At 39.5% G+C, this 21,535-nt stretch overlaps 2 protein-coding genes across 2 annotated transcripts; both read right to left on the reverse strand.

Annotated features, from left to right (window-relative positions):
* Positions 1 to 206: 206 nt before the first annotated feature.
* Positions 207 to 8,045, reverse strand: ap1m2 (adaptor related protein complex 1 subunit mu 2). Its single transcript, XM_077605567.1, has 14 exons — positions 7,792 to 8,045; positions 6,941 to 7,097; positions 6,592 to 6,659; positions 6,363 to 6,493; positions 6,116 to 6,263; positions 5,347 to 5,473; positions 5,134 to 5,276; positions 4,972 to 5,043; positions 4,720 to 4,878; positions 4,286 to 4,411; positions 4,043 to 4,118; positions 1,784 to 3,780; positions 370 to 457; positions 207 to 298 (listed from the first exon to the last, which is right to left on the reverse strand). The coding sequence occupies exons 1-12, from the start codon at positions 7,831 to 7,833 to the stop codon at positions 3,755 to 3,757; spliced, it is 1,275 nt and encodes a 424-aa protein (XP_077461693.1). The 5' UTR covers positions 7,834 to 8,045; the 3' UTR covers positions 207 to 298; positions 370 to 457; positions 1,784 to 3,754.
* Positions 8,046 to 9,384: 1,339 nt separating this feature from the next.
* ldlrb (low density lipoprotein receptor b) lies at positions 9,385 to 20,525 on the reverse strand. The gene is made up of 15 exons (XM_077605565.1): positions 20,301 to 20,525; positions 17,706 to 17,825; positions 16,827 to 16,949; positions 16,143 to 16,667; positions 15,416 to 15,538; positions 15,107 to 15,226; positions 14,814 to 14,985; positions 14,361 to 14,588; positions 13,964 to 14,082; positions 13,429 to 13,568; positions 12,703 to 12,844; positions 12,388 to 12,621; positions 12,221 to 12,277; positions 11,984 to 12,141; positions 9,385 to 11,198 (listed from the first exon to the last, which is right to left on the reverse strand). Exons 1-15 carry the CDS (start codon positions 20,368 to 20,370, stop codon positions 11,157 to 11,159), a joined length of 2,373 nt encoding a protein of 790 aa, XP_077461691.1. The 5' UTR covers positions 20,371 to 20,525; the 3' UTR covers positions 9,385 to 11,156.
* Positions 20,526 to 21,535: the final 1,010 nt, after the last annotated feature.

The raw sequence follows: 21,535 nt of genomic DNA on the forward strand, positions 1-21,535 counted from the left end.
AATTAGAAAAAAAACTGGGGGAATAAATATGTAGAAAATAAAATTAGAAAAACAACTGGGGGAATAAATATGTAGAAAATAAAATTAGAAAAAAAACTGGGGGAACAAACACTTAGAATTCCTGCTCTAACATTAACTGAGATCATTCTTACCTTAAAGATTTCGTCAAAGAGCTGTGGAAATGAATGGCCAGTGAAACATCACCATGATGATTTAGGCTTTTATTTAATCTGGATTTCAGAAGTACAGAGACACCATATGATTCAAGTGGGCAACTTGCAAGGAAGATCTCCCAGGCCTGTTGCATGCAAAAAAAATAGCAAAAGTTAGAATATGTAGATTCAACTTTTTGGAGGGGGGTAGTTTTACCTTGATCTGGCCCAGACTCCTCTTCTATAACCTCAAGAGTGCTCTAGGCATGCTTGAAGAGCTGCATCTTGGTGCTAAACAGGGAAAACTTGCACACAAAAAGCATAAGTTAGCATATATAGAGCCTGGAGATTCAACAGATAGGCTTAGTTGTTTTTTTGGGGAAGTAGTTTTATCTTGATGCTAAACAGGGAAAACTTGATTTAACCAAGGTATTTGGGGGTTGCCAAACAATAACGGGATAGAGAAATCTTACAAGAAATTTAATAAACGATCAAGATAAAGAATGAAAATTAGTTAGCGAGTGCCAAGTGCTATTTTTCCTTTTCCAGACAAAGCGATTAAATATACAGACTGACGTTAACAGCTAGGACAAGCGTGTCAAACTCGGGTTGGTTTGCGGGTCGCAATAACGTCAACTCGATTTCACGTGGGCCGGACCATTTTTGAAATAATATTTAGGTTTTTTTTTAAAATTGGAATTAAAAAAAACTATCAAAAGCCCTAAATATTCAGTTTTTATAGATCTAAAAAAAATGTTTGTTTGAGCTTTTTTTTCTTCATGAGGGGAAATATCTTATAATAATTTATTTTTCATTTCAAAAGGAAACAAAATATTTTTGGGAATATGTTCAATATTAGAGTGGAAAACAGATTTTTTAAAATATATTTATTTTTATATTTTATTAAATGCCTTTTGAACAAAAAACACAAAAAGGAAAAAAATCGATTAAAAACTACAATTATTGATTTAAAAAGGGGAAAATGAGGAAATATAATACACATGTATAATCTTCATTTGAATTTGATCCTAACAGAAAGTCGGCACTCATGATTTACTTTCTCGGGCCGCACAAAATGACGCGGCGGGCCAGATTCGGCCCCCGGGCCGCCGCTTTGACACCAGTGAGCAGGGGAGAAAGTTGGATCAATAGTTTTGTATGCGGCGATTAAATATACAGACTGACGTTAACAGCTAGGAGAAATTTGTCTTAACAGTTTTGTATAAGTGATTTTTTTTGTAAAAACAGAACAATTACAAATCGGCAAGGGGTGTTGAGCACTCGCAATGAAAACTATCATTACATCCAACAAACACAACAGGAAAAGTCGTGACTTTGGATGTCATTCTAGAGTGAGCATTTACCCAGCAAACTGTCGGTTGATGACTCGGCGTTGTTTGATTAAATTTAAAGTCTTGCCACACGACTCAATAATGGAGAGAAAACGGACAACATACTTTAAGTCAAATCGTGACACTAACGCTAAGCGCAAACTTAAATTATCGACGGTGTGCTAAACCTGGCATTAAACTAAGATATTTGTTGGCGTTTTGAGCTCAATTGATTGCTGAAAAATCACCCGATAGGTTGATAAAAACGCATTTAAGCCAGTGAATTGCTTTAGTCCTTACCTCGTTAGCGTGCTCTCGACCTGCAGCGTGGCAAAAGCCATCCAAAGGGAAGGGTTACTGCGCATGCGCTTAATCAACTCTGCTACGTCGACAATAGGCGTAACCACGCCCATATTGTAGAATAGTCGTGAGTTTTGTGGTCTTGATGCTAAAAAACAGTACGTATTAGTAAACCAATTTCACCAAATATTGAGTAACATTTGACTTAGTATTTTACATCAACTCTCCATTATTCCAAGCCATCTGACTCCATTAAAAGTTTAAAATTTGACACGCAAAGAATGCTACATTGTATTGTATACAATAACTCAGTGGTGGACCATCAGGTCCTGCAAGGCCTTCTCTGTTGGTCTAAAATAGTATCTGAAACACAGGCTGATGTTCATTATATTTTGCCCATGAATATTTATGATGACCATGTATAGTGAGGCTTTTTTCTTGCAAAAATGACCATGTATAGTAAGGCTTTTTTTGGTTGCAAAAATGACCATGTAGAGTAAGGCTTTTTTCTTGCAAAAATGACCATGTATAGTAAGGCTTTTTTTCTTGCAAAAATGAACATATATAGTAAGCCTTTTTTCTTGCAAAAATGAACATGTATAGTAAGGCTTTTTCTTGCAAAAATGACCATGTATAGTAAGGATTTTTCTTGCAAAAATGACCATGTATAGTGAAGACTATGACATATTTTAACCATATAATCTAATGAAGACTATGACAAATTTTAACCATATAATCTAATGAAGACTATGACAAATTTTAACTATATAATCTAATGAAGACTGTGACATATTTTACTCATATATTTTATTACAGCTACTTCATCTTTATATATCATTATTGTATGATTAAACACTTGTTTTTAACTCAATTAAATAAATAAAATAAAATCAGACTTAGGCTTGTCATCATCATTGACTAGACAAAAGCCTAATTGTCATCATACCCAGCTGCGTATGACGAAATTGAAAGTGCTTCTCTACAAAAAGCACTTTTCCCAGGCAAGAGCCCAACCAAGTGATAGTTTCAGACTTGCTGGCACTCTGCCGTGATGGATACATCGCATCACCTCCCGAGCTCAACCAAATCCCGGCGACTGCGAAAAGGTTTGCCTCACCGATGCCAACAAAGAATAAAATTGATCACTTACCTCCCACTCTCTGCTTACTTACCTTCAGTCAGCCAGCAGGAGGCAGATCACCGCCCAACGTCCTTCATGTTTCCTCACCCCGAAGTTGTTACACAGAGGGGATTGTGTGTCGTGCTACTGCAAATTCAGAGTCCTGATGGCTGTGGGAAAGAAGCTGTCCTTAAGCCTCTTTGTCCGTGCTTTGTGAGACCGGTAGCGCCTGCCAGAGGGAAGCAGCTGGAACAGGTTGTGACCAGGGTGGTCCGGGTCCCCAACAATGTTCCCGTACCTCTGCTGAGGTAACGAGGGCTGGCAATATCTTCCAGTGAGGGCAGAGAGCAGCCGACGATCCTCTGGGCAGTGTTAATCACTCTCTGCATGGCCTTTTTGTCTGCTGCCATGCTTCCAGCGTACCACACTGTGATGCCGTATGCCAGGATGCTCTCCACAGTGGCTTTATAGAAAGTTACCAAAAGCTTAGTGTCCAAGTTGTTCCTCCTGAGTACCCTCAGGAAATGGAGTCGTTTCTGGGCCTTCTTCACTACTGCCGTGGTGTTTGTGGACCCGGAAGCAGCGCAACAAGGGGAAAAGCAATGAAAGGAAGCTGACAGACAATTGGAATTTAATAAGTATTCACGGACAAAATATAATTAACATCACTCTGTGAATCAGATATATATTTTTAGGCAAACAGAGAAAGCCTTGCATGCCCTGGCGGTCCACCACTAAAAAAAATCTACTTCCAATTAGATTTTAACAATAAAAATCCGAGACATTAATTGTTCAGGTGAAATTAAAGTCTTATCAGTCAACTAAATTTGAATGCTTGTCTTCATCAGGCTTCACATATTTGTCCGCAGCTGGTAATCTAATAAATCAAAACAAAGAAAAACATGTTAATTATAAATATTGGCTTAATATTTTACACAGAGCATTACATTTTCGGGATATTTTTCAAATACTAAATATACACTAAATATACCGTGATTGCCATTCTCTTACTTCAAATAGTTGTTTTTAAAATATGATAGGCAGTCTACATTTTGCATGTCTACCAAATAAGGTTGTCAGTGAGCTTATTCCGTATTGGAAAAACAAATGCCAATAAAATGAATAAAATGATCAATTACCTCCACTTTGAGTAATGTAGCGAACCCATGGCAATGCCTGGTATCCACTTTTTTCTATAATCTTCATGTATCGCACCTGTTAAAAACATGTTTAGACATCTGTAACAGGAGCAACATTTTCAAACTATTTCATTTTAACATGACATGAACATACATCCACACACAAAAATGGTAGATCCTCGAATTAACAAGGCATCAAGGTAGTTCAAGACATTTAAAAAGGCAGTAGAAAAGTATTCCTACCTGTATTCCTGACACTGTGAAATAAGGTATTTCAAATTTGACAGTAATGGGAGGTTTTCCCTCGAGCTCATTGTTCTCCACACTTGGCAGACCAAAGTGAGCCCTCATTAGAAACTCCTTTCCTCCCTACATGGTTAAAAATACAGTAAATTCAATGTTTGGCAAAATCCTCTTGCTTCAAAATGTTTCTCCAACAATTGTGCTTCAACCCCATGTGGTGATGTTTTTTTTTCCAAGTTATCTAAATGTATCAAAATCAGTCTATAGAGTTGAAAATGGCTTGCTGTTTTTGACCATTTAGTTTTAAAGGTTAATCAGAAAGTTTTCATGAAAAAAAAACATGAGATGGGGATGCATAAAATTTTGCCTCACATGTATATAAAAAACATACCATTTATACCATAAATTTGAAAGGCAGACAGAATGTTTCTTACTGGAAAAGATCTGATGGTCCACACCACCAGGTCCTTCTCCGGTACATATTTGGCATTACCCGTACTGGTTTTAAACTTGGGCGAGTCGGCGTCACTGGGTACAGGAATCCTCACCTCCACGTTGTTGGCCACAGATTGTTTTTTGAACTGGCCCTTTGCCTACATTATTACAAAATGATATAGCCATTGAACATGGAAAAACCAAAGCTTTTTATTGTAAGATTAGTTAATGTGTTTGTTTGCTATGTATACCTTAACCATAATTTCCACTCTGCTGTGAGAGAACTTCTCTATTATTGATTCAATCCATATCAGCGGCTTTACCTGCGACACAAAACATGCATGATTGAATCGATATGGGGGTCATTCATACAATAGAGAGAAGACCTAAGTGTACACAAGTTTACGACTAACATGGGTATTTATGCGGTATGACATCAGCTCCGACTCCCCATCTGGAGGAATAAAAGAAATTGTGCGGTCATTCTCAAAGCGTGACAGACGCACACACTGGTGGAACTTCACATCTTCCATCACCACCGTCTTCCCTTTGTCACCTGAAAAGACAACCAAACTGTCTATTAATTTGCAATGAGTAACTCACAAAATCAGTCACGATGTACGTACGCCCGGTAAGAGCGAAGAGCACCCTATCGTTAAGGCCGAGTCGCAGTTCGGGCATCCCTGACAACATGGTCTTTAGTTTGATGCTGCCCACGATGTCGCTGCTCATCACACTGCCGTTTGCATTCACCTGATTAAGCAAATTTGGCATCTAGTGAGTAATTGCAACCAGAAATCAATCACAAGACCACCATATCATGATTTTCCTAAGGATGTATTTATTTAACCAATTTAAATTGTACCCTCCCTACTGCCCATAGTTAGCTGGGTTAAGCTCCAGCATCCCCGTGACCCTTGGTACAGATGATTAATGAATGAAGATGTGCCATCTCATCTTATTTTCTGAACCGCTTTATCCTCATTAGGGTCGCGGGCGGTGCTAGAGCCAATCCCAGCTGTCTCCGGGCCAGAGGCGGGGGACACCCTGAATGGGTGGCCAGCCAATCAGAGGGAACAAGGAGACAGACAACCATTCACGCTCACACTCATACCTAGGGGCAATTTAGAGTGTCCAATCAGCCAACCATGCATGTTTTTGGAATGTGGGAGGAAACCGAAGTACCCGGAGGAAATCCACACAAAGTCCACACAGGTAAACCAACCTGGACTTGAACCCAGGACCCCAGAGCTGTGAGACCGACGCACTAACCACTCGCTCCACCAGGCCGTATTTACTCTAAATACTGTAAATATAGTTGCATTCTCATACAATATATCCTCAATTGTCATTTTCTTTGGTCAAAGGGTTTGGTATGTTGAAATAGAAACTTACCAAAACATTGATGGATTCAATGACATCAATAAAGACCTCATTCTTCTTGTGTTTGATGCCCTCAGACCTCCAGGAAACAGCATTGGTGACTGTGGTTGGCACTTTTGACTTTGCCACCTCAAGTTTAGCACCCTCCTGTGTAATGTATCTACATAAAAAGACACGATGAAGCACTGCACTTGTACAGCAAACAGAATCTATAGACTATAGATTATTTGTGTATACTATATATATGTCTTAGCCTCACTCCTGAAGGATCTTGCTGTCAGTGGTCTGAGGGAATCCAAAGTCCATCAGCTCGTCCAGCAACTCATACACGACCACAAAGTTGTCCTGAATGCTCTCCTCCTCCAGTTCCTTGAAATACTCCGTAAATACCTGTGACACCCACAAATTGGTTCGACTACATGTCACTTTATTTTGGGATAGAGTTGCAATGTAAACAGAAGCACAACATTAAAAAGACACATACTGACCTCAACGAGTTTGTAGAGGAAGGAATACACAAGCGAGGCATTGGAGTTCTTGTTAGTGGTGGCCACCACTGCAGGAATATCAAGTTAAGTACCTTTGGAAACTACCACAATCACAGCAAAAGCATCTTTGAAAAATACATTACATTACATACAAAAAGGTGCAAGTTTACATTTACATTTAAACTCAATTTATGCAAGAGGAAATGTCATATTTTTGTACTCTCAGATCACCAAATGTATTCCGTAATTGGATGTCACAGTGAAGTTATGGGTGTACTTGGGTGTATTTTACTCATCCAAATTGAGAACTTCTGTAGTTTTGGTGGAACAAAAAGCAAGTGAAGGATACAGTAGAGGTTGCTGTGTTTGATCCACATGAAGTGAACGTTGCCATGCGACATCACAGGACACATGAGACCCTCCTCTTCATGTTGCATGAGGAGAGGCATGAAGTGGTCAATTTCCACCATGTCCACATCGCCCTTATAGTTACGACATATCAATACCTGGACAGAGAAGATGGTTTAGTGCTACAAATGTGGATAATCAACAAGATATATGGTACCTTATAGTATGTATCGTGAGCATTCATAAATCCATATAACCTAATTGCTCTATTATGAGAATCAATGTAGCACATTAACCCTAATTTAATACATTGTTGACTATGCCTCTAGTTGGCGTCGTTTGCAAAAAAGATTAAAAAAACATTTTTCTGCCTGCACCAACTCCTGTGACCGGCTCAGATGATGGATAAATTGTTAAATTAAAGAAGTCAAATGACATGTTAACTTTCTTTGTATTTGTACTGCTTTGAAAATGAGGTTTTAATGGCAATTAAAAATGCTTTGGGGGAAACCTGCACAGTGCAACCTGTACTAAATGTATTTCCCTTAAAACACTTCATTTTATTTAAGGAGCACTGACTTTATATTTGTTAAAATCGGATAATATTTGACAACCACTTGGCTAAGAGATTTATCTACTGCAGGCGTTCTCCACAGACACCTTTCCTAAACCCGGAAGTACCGATTTAACACATTAACAGACAATTTATTAATTTTTAACATCACTATTAATGTTTAACAGTTAGAGCGCCAATGAAAGCCAAAAACTTATCATTTTAACCAGGGTTATTTGGTCATGCTGGCCGCTTGTGTTAAATAACAAAAACAAACTCTATCAATGAATTGATCTTACCTTCCCCTTGAGGTCCAACACAAACACTGCGGAGAGGGACATAGTTCACGCACACGCAAAAAACAGTTAAGTTTCCAAACCGAGTCAACAACTCTTATAAAAATCTGTATTAAAGCTTTAAAAACATCCACTTCGAACAATTCCTCAACGCTCGTCGTGTGTTCCAGTGCACAACTTCCCCAGAATGCGTCGTTACGTCGTCGTATCCAGGTAAAACATTGATAGCAGCACACCTGGGCCCGGAACAAAAGTGCATTTCTCAAAATGACCACTTAGTGGCGCTACAATTATACACAGAGTCGTAAGGAATTGCAGTGACTACTTTATGAACATGTAAAAGTAGAAGACTTGGTTTTTAATTTCATTTCAAACTGAAAAAAATTGAAAATACTATTTGTTCTATATTTAACCTAGACTGATTAAAGGCCTATGGATTATATCGTGCAATTAACACATTAATTTACTTGTAGTGGTAGAAATTTCATGCTTACACCACAGTATATAACAAAAAAGGCATATCCAATTTTTGGAAATGTAAATTTGGTCATTTAACTAGGAACTGAATTTCATATTTTGTGATGGAGACCATAGAACGTCCTCTAAATTATCCCTGACCATTCATATTCAACACCTGTTGTCCTTGTCCAGGTGGCGGGGTGCTGGAGCCTATCACTAGACATTCACAGCACCAAGTACACAAGTACCAAGTGGGAATTGAAGCCACGCTCCCTGTACCAAAGTCATATGCCAGACCAGTCAATAAAAGCAATGGAGCTGGGGCGATACAGCAATGTTGTTCATGAACAAATACAATTGATGTGCAGTGGAAAATATGTAAAAGTTCAAGATGATAGTCAAAGAAGCCATTGTTGAATGGCATTTGGGCGAGACAAGGTGAGTAAGGCTGATGCATCACGGTGACACCGTTGTGAGTTTACAATTCATTGAAAACAGCAGATTAAACTGCATCCCCTGGCATTTAGTCCCACCTTGGTGGGAAATTATGCAGCCATCACACTTTTAATGATATGTATAGTTGGTTATGATAGAATGCAAATATTCTCAATTGCATCTGGATTCGTTGCCAAGACGACTTTGAATATATCAGCTTTTTAAACGGGCTTGGGCACTGCATTGGCCAATCCCGGTCACGGTGATTCAGTGGCGTGAGATGAAACTCCGCCCTTTCGTGCAAGGAGCCAGCCAATGGGAAGGTGCGAATGGCATGAGGTGAGTTGTAGGCGGGCAGAGCAGGTGCGGTCTCAGGTGAACCTTCTCGTTCTCTCACAATATCAACAAGGCAATTTGCATTCTCATTAAAGCATATTCAAATAGAACCCATGTTGCATCATGCAAATGCTCTTAAATTATACACGATGCCATCCATGGTTAACTTTCAAATAAAAGCACATTTGTAGAAAATAAAAGTACCTGTCGATCAAATCTCGAGTAAAAATCGGTTGTGGAATGTGAATACCAAAGCTGGACAGACCACATTGCACACGTGCATGGAGCATTCATACTAGTGTAAAACAATGACCTTTATCTTACATTGCCTAACTATATTATAAAAACCCCAAAAGGAATAAGTGGTGACTTGGCATGAAAAAAAATGTTTAATTACACAGAAGACTCCAAAAGAACTTGTGAATACGTTAAATAAGAGCTGCACAATGTGACTATACAAAGTCAAGATGTATAAAGTAAGCCAAAGGTATTCATTTTGGACACATTTTAATTTAATTTACACTTTTGAAGTTCTGGCTGGATTTGAATCCATAACACAAACTGTACAGTGTACAGTGGTACCTCGTCATACGACCGCTCGTCATACAAAATGCTCGTCTTACGGGGGAATTTCGATCGAATAATTCGCCCGTGATGCGGTCAAAAATTTGTGATGCGACCAAGCCAGGTAGCCATAGCACTGTCTTTTTTTTTGCATCTCTTTCGTGTACAAAATCTTTCTACGAGCACTGGGCAGACTTTGCATTTCCATACCCGTTTTTCCCCACACTTTGGTCTACATTTACATACCATACATTAATTTGTTTTCCATTCATTTCAATGGGAAACGTCCGCTCGAGTTACGAGAATCTTGTCATACGATCTCAGTCTCGGAACGGATTACGCTCGTATGTCGAGGTACCACCCTATCACTGAAATGCCATAGTATTTTAATAAAGGAATACGTAAATGAAATCGATATTTTCCACAGCTTTGTTTCCTTTACTAAAAAGTAGCAAATAAAAAAATCAACTTAAATCAAAGTGTGTCCAGTTATGCATCAATTTTGGCTTTTACAGCAACACCACACCAATCAAAAACTTCACCAGTTTTCAATCCATTAATAAATTTCTTTAGTATTCAACCTAAAATAAATTAACGTTGGAATTTACAATATTCCCTGATTCAGTGCACACAGAAAAGGCAGCAGACAGTGTCATACAAAATATTTCACATCTTCATTTGAAACACCTTCATTTTTGGTTGACAGTAATTTTAACAGCATTAGCATTTGGAGTGTGTCGCATAACCGCTCCTGTGTCTTCATTAAAAGAAAATATGTCCCAAAGTAATGATGCCAAAATGTGGGCTCGCGATACAATATTAATAGCATAAGTATCGATATTAGCAAACCTGGTCGCCACTGCAGTCGTGTTTGTGCCCTAACGCGGGTTTACCTACCAGACATGTGCTGTCATGGATTTTACATTGCTGCTTACAGTTATGGAGGATATAAATTTTTAAAATAACGCATTTAGGTGTTTCATTTACGTTGTAGTTTTTTTAAAATGGTATCAAGCAGTGAGAACATTAAAATAACATTAACTCTTCAAAAGAAAATACACTTCACTTTTTACCTAAGGTACGCAATTAAAATTGCACATCTTTTGTAACGTTTGGGGGAAAAAAATCTCCCAGTTGCCATCATCAAGTAGGTTAATGAGCATTAACGACAGAAAAGTGTTTGAAAGGCACAGTTGTGTTTCAGAAAGACACTTGATTGAAGTGGCTTTTGGATTACTCTTCATGAACCATTGAATAGCCCAACGATTCTCTGTATAGATACAGTAGCACAAGGCACCAGCCTAAAAATAAATAACTTTTGAAAAAGCTGCAAAAGGCTTTGGTAACATTCAGAGACATAAGAAAAGCAGTGCAAGTGTAAGAGCTTCATCCTCTGAATTATTTAACACTCTTCCCCGCCCCCTTCCCAACTCTCCTTGCCCACCAAAACCAGACACGAATCTGGTTCTTCTTTGGATGACGCTATAAAGTCACAAACAATTAACAAGGTATGTCAGGAAAACAAAAATAAATAACTTGTTATAAAAACAAAAACAATCTTTGGCATATTAAGGTTATGCAATGTCTTCACCACCATCCATATCCATCATTTGCCCCTGCAAAAAGAAAAAAAAACACCCAGAATGACTAATTGAACTAAAAAAAATGCAGTCTGCATCTAAATTAAGGTCTATGAGTACAGAGGGGGAGGTCAAACGAAAGCTATTTATAATCGTGAATGTCAAACCATTCTTTTTGTGCTGGCGTCAAATATTTCTAATGACTGATAGGTTGTCCGATAGAAAATGTGTTCCTTGTCTAACTTGTTTCAGCCAGATCACGCACTTTGTTACGCGCATGAAACTAACAAAAGCAATCCATCTGAAATTAAGTAAGGGTTACCTGAAGATGGATGTTGCCTTCAGAATTACAGGAGATTTGCACTTGATCATCTGTTATCTCCAAAAACCGTGTGCGGTCTTTTGGTCGCCGGTCTTTTGGTCGCCCGGACCCAAACAACGGGCGACCAAAAGACCGGCGACAAAACAAGGTAAAACAACACGGTCTACGCATCAATAAAAGCCAACAATGGCCATGAGCAGTTTCACTGAGCGGACGTGTGTGTATAAGAGTTTGTATGTACATGCGTTGTCCCTTTAAGAAGCTACGTCAGTCAGGGTCTTAACAAGTTCTCCAACAAAACACAATAAAAGTACGGGAAATTTGGAGCTTTTCTTTAGCCTAACAATTACTAGGGCATTAAGTATGACTAAATAATAATTCGCAGTTTGTATTTAGGGAATTTGAGCAACGATTTAAATGGTAATTATCAATAAAAGACCGGCGACCAAAAGACAGAGTACCCCAAAAACAATCCCCTCTGAAATTAAGTAAGGCTTACCTGAAGATGGATGTAGCCTTCAGCATTACTGTGGATTTGCACTTGATCATCTGTGGTCTTCTGATACACAGGGTTGATAAAGTGCATGGTGTTGGTGTTGTTCGTTCGCCATTGCCTCCATACCAACACTGCCCCAAACACCAAAAAGGTCATAACCACTGCAGAGGAAAAGACGGAAGCGAGGTTTAAATTTGTGAGGCAGGAAAAGGCAAGCGTTCTTGTAGAATATTATATTACCCATGGGAATTGCAATGTAGAGAGCCGTCGTGTGGGATGATGCATCCTGTGTGTTGCCTGAAAAAGAAGTGTCAGATTCAAAATTTGGCCCAGAAGATCACAATAAAGTCCTTTTGGGTGTTTTCTTTTCCATGAGTTTAGCTGGGGACTGGTTTTGGCGTTTGTACCTAGAGATGGAGCTGGGGGCTGCAGTCTGGGGGAGAGATTGAGCTCCTGAGAAAGGATGCTCGATGTCGTCGCGGCAATTTTGGACACGCATTCCCTCATGTCGGGCGCCATGTCCATGTGATCGGGGCAGGCGCATGTGTATTTTGGAGAATGCTGGTTGATGACGGGAGCAGGAAGGCACAGGTACTCGCAGCCTCCGTTCAAAAGGTTCCCCTCTGTGCACCAGTTTGTACCTATAAGCAGGAGAAAAGTGTAAACGATAGCTTTTTTGCTTGGTCTGCTGTAACCTTGAAATTTGGTTGACTTTGATATACCATTGGGTTGCTTGAGGATGTGATAAACCACGATATCCTCTGGATGGTTCAGGTGGTTTGCCAACTCCTTGATGTCCTCTCCTGTCCTACGGTCAGCGCTGAAAACAGCCCTTTTGCGCATGTCTGTCCAAAACACTCTGTCCTGGTTAAACAACAAAAACACAGATATTTAAGAAAATTGAGAATGTATTTAACCAACCCAGATGCTAAAAAGTTGATATTTTAGAGGTTCAATGCTCAAATAAATGACTGGTAACGTTTACACGTGTTTTTTTGTTACCCGTTTCCCCCCCTGAAAGTGTTTTGACTTTGCTTAAAGTTGCCTAAACATGTATTTAAGATCTTTTTTCCCCTAGAAAACCCCCTTCCATTCATAAAAAGTTGAACAAAACATAAGGGCTAAACAGTATATAAAATCCAAGAGTTTTTAATCTAGACTTTACTTCAAATCAATTACTCAAGAGGCGATACGATTCTGAATTTGACGCACTGGTGGGGCAAACTTCTCACAAAAATCCATTGCGATCCTTTTTTTTTTTTTTTTTTTTTTTAACAAGCAATGGATGATAACAGCCCGGGCTTGTCAATTTAAATTCAACTAACTCAAAATCAACAAAAATATTTGCAAAAAAGGAAGAAAGTACACCAGAGAAGGAGCTGCCTTTAGTAAACATAAAGAGACTTGCCTGGCAGGCACAATGATGCTTGAGTAACTTCATCACTAACCTCAAACACAGCCAGAGAGAGCGGATGTTCAAGTTTTTCTTCACTGTGAATGTGGGTGGTACGAGTCCCTCCATTGATATCCACACTGGACAGCATTTGTATCTTGGCGTCCACCCAGTAGATCCGCTGGTTGACACCGTCTGGCCAAGATCAGTAAATATGACTCATTATTGCACTGTAGTTATTTCCTTATCTTGTCTGTGTCCAAGTTAAGATGCTGATTGTCAGATCGGGACATCACTAATCACATTTATTTTTAGGGGACAGTATCGCATTTGGTCACAAGATTGGCACTGTACCGGTAATCATGGTCTTTTAGAACCACTAGGCTAACATGTCCGTTGAGTGGGGCTAGATAACTTTAGAAACTAATGACAGCAACAGATGCCGTACTATCGTTAACAAAAAAATTGACTTTAATACAAACAAAGTGACTTATCATTTACTGGTTACATTATTTTTACTGGTCTAAAACTCTCAGTATCATCTAAAAAAAAAATCAAGATTGGATCGGAAATCAAAAAGTCAGTCTTACCGATTGTTATTCCAGTGGGCCATATAATGTTGTCGGTTACCAAGGCGACACGGTCAGCTCCGTTCAAACCACTCCTTTCTATTTTGGCATCCATGCCACAATCCGTCCAGTACATGAAACTGACAAAAGTAGATTGGTTGGTTATTTTCCTACTACTCTTCACCCACTTCAAATGGACTGGACATCTGTCCTTGTCATTGGAAGCCAATGAGTTAAGCACTTAAGTCTTATTTTGACTTTGGCTGCCTGGCCAATAGTGAAATTAGATTAACACTTGTGTTTTGCAATTCTTTTGTTTTATTTTACATAGAAAAAGACTGGGTTGTGGATCATTGAAAATGTAATCTACTGAATTCACCAAAGGACCCCCTTAAGTGATAGTTTAAACTAAACTCACTTATTCACAGGATCCACTGTTATGGCTTTTGGTTCCTTAACATTGTCTGCAATTAGTGTCTTCCTCTTTTTGCCATCCATCGTCGCCACGGAGATGGTCTTCAAAGTACTGTCCGTCCAGTAGATGTTGCCATGAACCCAGTCAACAGCGAGGTCGTCCGGGGACTCAATCCCATCGCCGATCACCACGGTGTGCGCAGAGGATTGGTCAGCCTTGTCCAACTCGGAGCTATGAAGGGGAAGAGTCACATATATATGGACTGACTTTAAGACAGTTTCATGAGACCATGTTATCATGCAGATAATGGAAAAAAAATCATTGAATATATTGGAACATCTAATTTATGGGACAATAGCAATCCTAAAACAACACAAGTATTTGACTTGTAGCACCATCAACAGCAGCAAAAGTGTAGGACCATTTGTAAACAGGTAGAATCATTATGTTTCCAACCTGTAGATTGTCTTGAAGAAACGGTCCGACCAGAAGATTATCTTGTTGTGAATGTCTATGTCTAGAGCCACAGTCTCCTTTAAGTTCTCTATCACATGCACGTAGTTGCTGCGATCAACAGTCAACTTCCTCACGTCGTGTTTATTGGCAAAGTAAAGTTCTGGCGTACTGCCTGCAGGAGGTAACGGAGATCAAGTTGACAATCTGATCTCCATTTTGGTCATTTAAGAGGCAGTGTTTGCTTAGCTCTCATTGACATTTCCAACTTTACTCCCACATTTCCTACCACTCACCTTCACAGCGTTTGTCTTCAATCAACGTGTATCCAGCAGGGCAGGAGCAGGAGTGGCCGATCTTGAGATGAATACAAATATGGGAGCACCCACCATTCCCAACCATACACTCATTGACATCTGTGGAGACCCACACGAACACAGGAATTAACATTTGTGTACACACTCATGATTGTCTTCTTTTCTTCTCTCAAAGTTAGTGTTTCGCCTCATAACAACTACTTTTCTGAAACTACTTAGTAGACTCTGTCAACTTCACATTTTCCAGTGTATGAGCAATAATGTGTGGGGAAAAAAGCCAAGACCTACCGCACGGTTCGACCAGTTCATCTGAATGGTCTCGACAGTCTTGCTGCTTGTCGCAGACCTTGATCATGCTGATGCACTCCCCACTACCACACTTGAACATAGTGGGACCATCGCATGTATTTCCTAGTGAGAACAGGAAAAGTATAAAAGCAGAAGTCATTTAAAAAAAAAAAAAAAATGTTGTACATTTTCACATGTGGGTCAAAGTAAATTATTCCTAGTAAAAAAATTCTGAATAAATCGTTTCAAAATATTTTTATATAATGGAAAAGTTAATTTATTATTTAAATATATAATTTTGATTGATTACTCCTGCCAACTACATTTGATAAAAGCCCCAAATTGAAGAATGAATTTGTTTTTCTTATATTTAAAATTAAGATTGGCCTTTTGACAAGAATTCCCCACGTTTAAAAAAATCTGTGTAATTCATTGTGTGTGTGTCCACTATCTGTCTATATAATACATTAACTTGTATTCATTGAAATGCACCCAAAAATGGAAATTTATCAACTGAAGATTTTATAATACATTTAGCATCTTTACCTATCCTTTATACTTTACCAAAACAATCAACTGCAATTAAATTCAATTGCATCAAAATCCATTAGTCAATGCAAACGGCCTATGAACTGCTGGTAAATGGTGGGAAATTCTATTTCATGAAAATGTTGCTGCTTCCAAAATGTTTGTCAACAATGAGAAACAAAATCAATAAAATAATCACTTGTTTCACAGTCGATCTCATCGCTGCCATCGGGGCAGTCGTGCACTTGGTTGCACTGAAGGCTGCCGTGGATACAACTGTCATCAGCGCACTGGAACTCATCCGGGCGACAGGGAGCGTGAGCTGGCTTAGCCGTAATTCGCGTCAAAACACTCGACACACTGCAGTTTTCTTCGTCCGACTTATCGTAGCAGTCAAAGCCACCATCGCAGTGCCATCGCAAGTAAATGCATTGGCCATTGGCGCACTGGAACTTATTGTCTGGACAATGCCGCACAACCTTGATGCCACAATCGTGCTCATCACTGCCGTCTGGACAGTCCTCCGCACCGTCGCAGTTCCAGTAACGAGGCACGCACGATGAGTCATTACACTGGAATTGTCCGGGGTTGCAGGTCGGGGTCGGGCAGTTGGCCTCGTCAGAGCCGTCTGGGCAGTCTTCTTCGTAGTCACACGTCCATGACACGGAAATGCACTCACCACCCCTTGCACATCGAAACTGGTCAGCTCTGCACTGCTTTGAACCTGTTATTGAGTGAAATGCCTGAATGAATATCTGGCCTCTGCTACATGAAAAATTCTGTGTCTACCATGTAGAGAATGAAATTCAGTGATTTACTATGACAGTTTTACAAACGCTGATGAGGTTGTATGTGTTCAACACTTGCAATGTAGACAACGTACCACAGTTTTTTTCATCAGCGCCATTTCGACAGTCCGCTGTGCCGTCGCAGTGCATCGTCAGTGGCACACAAGTATTCTGGGGGGGGCCGCAGTCAAACTCTTGCTCATAACAGCTTCTGAACTCTAAGGATGCAGACACCAAGTATGAATAGACTCACTAAAAAGCATTTCGATTTACCAAATATACATAAGGAAATGAAGGCAGCAAATTAAACTGATATACATTTTTTTTAAATACAGAAAATCGTTAAAAATGAGAAAATGTGTTTTTCATACATTTTTCCCAAAAATGTATTTTCAATTTTGTAAAATGTTAAATATAATTTAACTTTAGTTTTTTTGTTGCATTTTTCAGAGTCTTTTTTTTTTTTAATATGATTATTAACTCATATTCCCCCAATGATTTCTGATGTAAATTTGATAACTCAGCTGGCATTGACGGCAATAGACTACCAATACAATTGGATTGGATTCCATTAATAATATCTGTTTCTTACCTCAAAATAAAAATAAACATTTCTTGCAAAAGATGTTCAAAGTCATAATTCTCACTTAATTTTATTCTCCTAAGACTTCCATTGTTTAGTTACATCTTTGTAAAATCTTGCAACAAAACAATATTTCACTCCCAAAATCACAGAATATGGAATGTCTTAAAAGTAATTGTATTTAACATAATAAATGGTATTTGTATAATTGTTTAAAAAAAAAGATGTTTATCCAATGTTTGCCCCAGGTATCCACAATCAGAAATTTGGATTTAAACCATTTATATTGGTAATTAAACCCTTTTTTTCCAAAAATAACTAATTTAATTCCTTTTCAAAGACACTTTCAAACACTGCAAAAAGTTGTACACAAATGGAAAAAAAAACCTACTGCAGTTTTCTGGCAGTTCATCAGTTCCATCGCCGCAGTCATCGCGGCCGTCGCACACCCACTTGATCGTGACGCAGCGGCCATTGGCACAAGTCAGATGATTGTCGCTACATTCGTATGCTGCACAGGTGAATGACAAAAAGGTTAAGTTCAAGGACGGCAACATAATTATTCAAAGCATGGAGTAGTGCGAGTTTGTGTCAAAAATATACCGAAAACCGGCTTGAAGCCATAACTATATTTAGATAACAGGATAGTGTGAAAACTAATTTGGAAGGTTTGGCTTCCTCAAAATGATCACATAAATGTGGAATTTGAATAAGCAACCTACCATGTTACTGCCTAAATTTTATTTAGTTTCTTCAATAAAGCTGTACAGAAATGATGATGGGCAATTGTCCCAACCTGGGAAAATTACTTTGGCATATCGAGAGGTTCGATTTTGTGCACTTGACAATTAGCCTTGCTGGTTAAACTCCTCCCCACGTAGCTCACGTCGGCCTCCTGCTAAAATTACTTCTATGGACGATGTGTGTATGTGACGCTTGAATTTGGAATCAAGACTTCTTTCTGCTTTCTGCTACTTCTTTTTTGGAACCATTCAGCCATGCCTATGCGGTCATACACATGCGACTAGCTGTTACAATACGCAGCAGAAGGAGCAACACCTCAATACCGCTGGACATTTGGAGCTGGACAAAAGTGCCGGGAGAAGAAGCGACGCTTCAGACCAACCATTCCATCATGGGATAAGATGGAAGAGCTGTCGGCGCTTACCAGGCCGGAAACGGAGTCGAGGGCTTCTACTCTGCTACTGTTGTCTTCAGCTCCAGACTACTGAGGAACTGTGCGGATAAGCTTGGAAGAGTGACTCTGCATATTCTCTACCTCGGTCCCAGTCTGCAGAAGTTCTCCATCTTCCTGTGTGTGGTTCCAGTTTTATCCCAACTTTACAACGTCTTTTTCTTGAGTCTGTATCCGTTTTTGCTACCGCAACCAAGATGGCACCGTTCAAGTGGCAGCGGCTCCGTCCACTCTTGTTCGTTTTGTGTTTTTGCAGCTTTTTTGTCTTAATAATTTGATTTGGTGATTCTTAATGATCCCATTTACTTTGCTTTGCTTTGTACTTTGTGCGTTTGCCTTGTGCTTTTTGCTATGTTGTTCTGTGGCCTTTGTGACTGTACTGTCTAACTTGTAACTATGTAGTTTTTTTTCTGTATCTGCATTACCCCCCTTCTTGCTACTGTCACAATGAACTTTACCGAATACGGGATGAATAAAGTTATCCAATCCAACATTGTCCCCAAGGTAACCGGAAAGCAGGAAGCATTGGCTCCCTGACCCATAACCTGCTTTTATAAACACTAATCATATCCTTAAAATTCCATCAACAGCCCTTTTCTCTGCTTTGAACCACAAACCACCATCTAACAAGGATGTGACACAGAAGCCAAGCGGGAAGCATTTCAGCATTTACAGGCATTTCAGCATTTATAGGAATAGGTTTCCAAAGTGAGTGCAGATGGTCTCTTCAAGTGCACCGGCAATTAGACCACAACATTTGCATTAACTCTGAAACACAGTCTGACTTTCCTCTGAAAAGACAGACACTACTGTCAAACACATGAAAGGGAACGAGATTGTTTCCCCATCACTAACCATCACAGCCTCTTGAACCAGGTCAAGAACCATAAAATGACGCACAATGTTTATAAAGGACCTACTCAGCCTTGTGGTCCTCTGCGTACGAATAAGAAACAGATGCACCTCTGACTATCTCTCTGACTAACTCCTTAAGATTATGTTGACAGTACAGTGTTAACAGAAGTTGCTGGGGCAACCCAGAATCTCTTATCCAAGAGCTATATCTTGTGTTCGCAAAAATGTCAGTGCTTATATCTGTGTTTTTATGTACTATGTACAATCTTAACAGATATGGCCAACAAATTGGGATACAGCACCTCCAAAGTTTTGAGCATGTTTACCTGATAAGAACTTAAAAATTCTGTTAGTTTATTCTTTCATTCCTTTGTCTAAAAGCTCAAAGCACTTTTTCAGAGTAGAAGCATAGCAAATATAATTTTACACCATTTTTTAGATTTGAAATTGGACATTTTTTAAGATTTTAAAGGCTAGGCAAGTCAGCAACCACCCCAATACAAATAAGTAAGTAACTACCTCTTTGATTATTAGTGATTTAGTGAGCTTTTGAATTGTGCCAATTGACCTTTACTCATTTATTTGATGTTCTTCCTCAGCAAAACAGCATCAAAACACAACTTTACTAGACAACATATGATGGCTCTATTACAAGAGTGCCTGTATTATAAAACACACTTAAAACCTAAAACACAAACATTTCCGTGAGACATTTGGCTGCAAATTGTAATCTCTATTAATAATAACGCAGCAGGGCCATTTATAGTTCCGCTATCGGAAGCCAGGAAACGGCTGGCGATCTTTTTATTTCCTTTAACAACTTCAAAGTGAGAGAATAAAGAATAAATATAGTTGCGCTTATTAACGGAGCAGAAAAATAGCAGAAATACGTATTTGAAGAATTAAAAACAAGCAGTGATGACAACGCTCTCTCACCTGCATACCCGGAGACATTGATTATCAGCATCAGCAGGAGGCACGTGCACAATCGACACATGTCTGACATGCACTGTAAAATTGTTTTTTACGCCGAACAGAAAAGATGTATCCGCTGTTAAAACGAGCTTTGGGTGAAGCCACACTGCAGCGATGCGTTTAAATGTGTGGACAACACGCAAGTGGAAGTGACCAAGACGAGAAAACCCGCTTTGACGCTGTCATGTTGGCCGATATGTGGGCGGGGCTACAGCAGTGGCGTGATCTTTGAAATGGGACACTCAGTGTTTCGCGTGGGGCGGTGGCATACATCGGCGTTGACAACCGTGACGCGTATCTTTTCCCGTCACTGGGTGTGCGCACTGTGTATAGTCAAATTTTGAACATCCGTCCATCGAACACCTGCTTCAAACACACCCTCTGATTTGATGCAATACTTTGCATCCTACATAAAGTGATGCTGGGCTTTTGATTTTACTATGCAACTTTACTCATTCATTCGTTTTCTGAACCACTTACCCTCAAAATGGTCACAGGGCGTGCTGGAGCCTTTCCCAGCTAACTACAGCAAGCCAGTAGGACAGCCATTCAGGCTCACACTCTTAGGGGCAATTTAGAGTGTTAAATATGCCAATTCTGCATATTTTGGGGATGTGCGAGGAAACCGGAGTTCCCGGAGAAAATCCATGCAAGCCCGAGTAGATCATGCAAACTCCACAGAGTGAGGACCGACCTGGGGTCGATCGCACGACCCCGGAACTGTGAGGCCGACGTGCTAACCACTAACTGCCAATAATATTTTTTCATTTCATTTTCTGAGATATGAGATATTTTTAATTTTTTTTTCTTTTATTGCCATATCAACCCATCTCATCTCATTTTCTAAACCGCTTTATTCTATTGTCCCATTGGCCACAGTTGACCCATCCATTATGATCCAGATCCATTTCTTCTCTCAAACCCTCCCGACTTAACGTTGACAACACGCCTCCTCATCGTCAGTTCCCCCCAAACATCCCAGGCAGTCCGACAAAATCGGCCTTGGCTTATATCAAATCTGATGAAAAGTTATTTCAATGTCAAGCCACAACAAAATAAGTAGGCCGAAGGGACTGGATTTATAAAAAGGAAGAATCCTCGGGGCTAAACGACGACTACCAAACGTCTATTCAATACACTTAAAAAGTTACATTTATTAGCTGTCATGACTAAAACTGTTTAAAATCCTTAAAAGA

This window comes from Stigmatopora argus, chromosome 7 (assembly GCF_051989625.1).
Source record: "Stigmatopora argus isolate UIUO_Sarg chromosome 7, RoL_Sarg_1.0, whole genome shotgun sequence".
In the NCBI taxonomy this organism is placed as follows: Eukaryota; Metazoa; Chordata; class Actinopteri; order Syngnathiformes; family Syngnathidae; genus Stigmatopora; species Stigmatopora argus.